Source organism: Plasmodium gaboni, chromosome 13 (assembly GCF_001602025.1).
Source record: "Plasmodium gaboni strain SY75 chromosome 13, whole genome shotgun sequence".
Classification (NCBI taxonomy): domain Eukaryota; phylum Apicomplexa; class Aconoidasida; order Haemosporida; family Plasmodiidae; genus Plasmodium; species Plasmodium gaboni.
The window spans coordinates 2,219,991-2,221,732 of NC_031493.1; the positions used below are offsets into that span (position 1 = coordinate 2,219,991).

A 1,742-nucleotide genomic window follows, 5' to 3' on the forward strand; every position below is an offset into this window, starting at 1 on the left:
CTTATTGGGTAATTCAAACTGAGGTAAATTCCTTTTCACCATTTTCTTATTTCATAATACCTTAGAAGAAATGATAATACATAAATATTTATAATAAAATTACTATAAATCTGTTATATATATATATATTAATCAAAATACGAAATGCATATTATATAAAATTTAAAAAAATATTCCGCTCATAGGTTCTAGGATAGAATTAAAAATATACATTCTATAAAAAAAATGAAAAATTAAAATGATAATAATAAGAATAAAATATATTTAAAAAATATATTATATATATATATATATATATATATATATAACATTAGATAATACTTATGGCAATTTATAAAAAATATTTTTTAAAATGATATATGTTCGTAATAACAATATTATACATACATTGTTCATATATATATATATATAATAAAGTATTCATTTTAAATAATAAAATAATAATATATATACATATTTCATTCCATAAATCTCCTTTTATATTAACAGTATATGGTTTGATTTTTCCATATTGTTAATATTATAAATTATCATTTTATGTAATTGTTCAAATTATTATATATATATATATATATATATTTTTTTTTTTTTTTTTTTTTTTTTTTTTTTTAAATATTATTAAGGATGAAATAAAAATATATTCACACTAAATATACATTTTATGGTATGCCTCTTTTTATATGATCTGCATATTACCAAATAAAGATGTTTAAAATAAGAGAGGTCAAATCTTTGTTTATTTGTCAGAAGAATTTTATGAGTTCATATTTAAATTTCAATCGATATACGATTAAAAGAAAAACATATATCGCTGCTGTGGAAAATAAATATACATATATAATTTTATTAAATAATATAACTCACTTAGGTGAGAAGGGTGAAATTATTAAAGTGAGAAGAGGACATGCTCGCAATCTGATTAAAGATAGAAGAGCAGTGTATGCTACTTATGAAAATGTAGATCATTATGCAGATAAAGAAAAATATAAAAGAAAAGAAAAGATGAATATAAAAAAAGGAATTATAATAGAAGAAGATTTTGAAAAATATTTTACTCATTTAAAAAATATAGATATAACTATATATTTAGATGTATATAAATATACAAATAATGTATTATCTTATAACTTATATGATTTTTTTAATTACTTATCTATGAATTATGAAATCGATTTAACATATAAAAATTTACACAAAATCAATTATTATAAAAATACAGAAAATTATCATAATAATAAAGGTGAACAAATATATTCAGATATAACTAATGTTAATGATTTGATAATACAAAATAATGTCTTATTTAAATATACAGGAATATATCATATATATTATTATCTCTTTATGCCAAACATGAAATTTTTAAACGATATCATTTTTAGGATATCTTCTCTCCAAGAATATGAGTAAATAATATATAAATAAATAAACACACACAAATGTACACATATATATATATATATGTGTTTTTATTTTTATTTATTTTGTAGGTTGCTCAAGCAAGAGAAAAATACCAAGAAGACTGAAATTATCTATAGTATTTAATCATTGAAGTTGAAAATATAAAGTATTGAGAAGGGATATAAACTGAAAAAAAAAAAAAAAAAAAAAAAAAAAAAAAAAAAAAAAAAAAAAAAAAAAAAAAATTTTTTAATTTTTATATTTATATATATTTTTTTTTTTTTTTTTTTTTTTTTTTTTTTTTTTTTTTTTTTTTTTTTTTTTTTTTTTTTTTTTTTTTT

General features: G+C 16.4%; 1 protein-coding gene across 1 annotated transcript; it reads left to right on the plus strand.

Annotated features, from left to right (window-relative positions):
* Nucleotides 1-705: 705 nt before the first annotated feature.
* PGSY75_1363300 (putative mitochondrial ribosomal protein L9 precursor) lies at nt 706-1,545 on the plus strand (the record flags this gene model as incomplete). Its single annotated transcript, XM_018787654.1, has 2 exons — nt 706-1,406; nt 1,491-1,545. The coding sequence occupies 2 exons, from the start codon at nt 706-708 to the stop codon at nt 1,543-1,545; spliced, it is 756 nt and encodes a 251-aa protein (XP_018640396.1).
* Between the last annotated feature and the right edge of the window lie 197 nt (nt 1,546-1,742).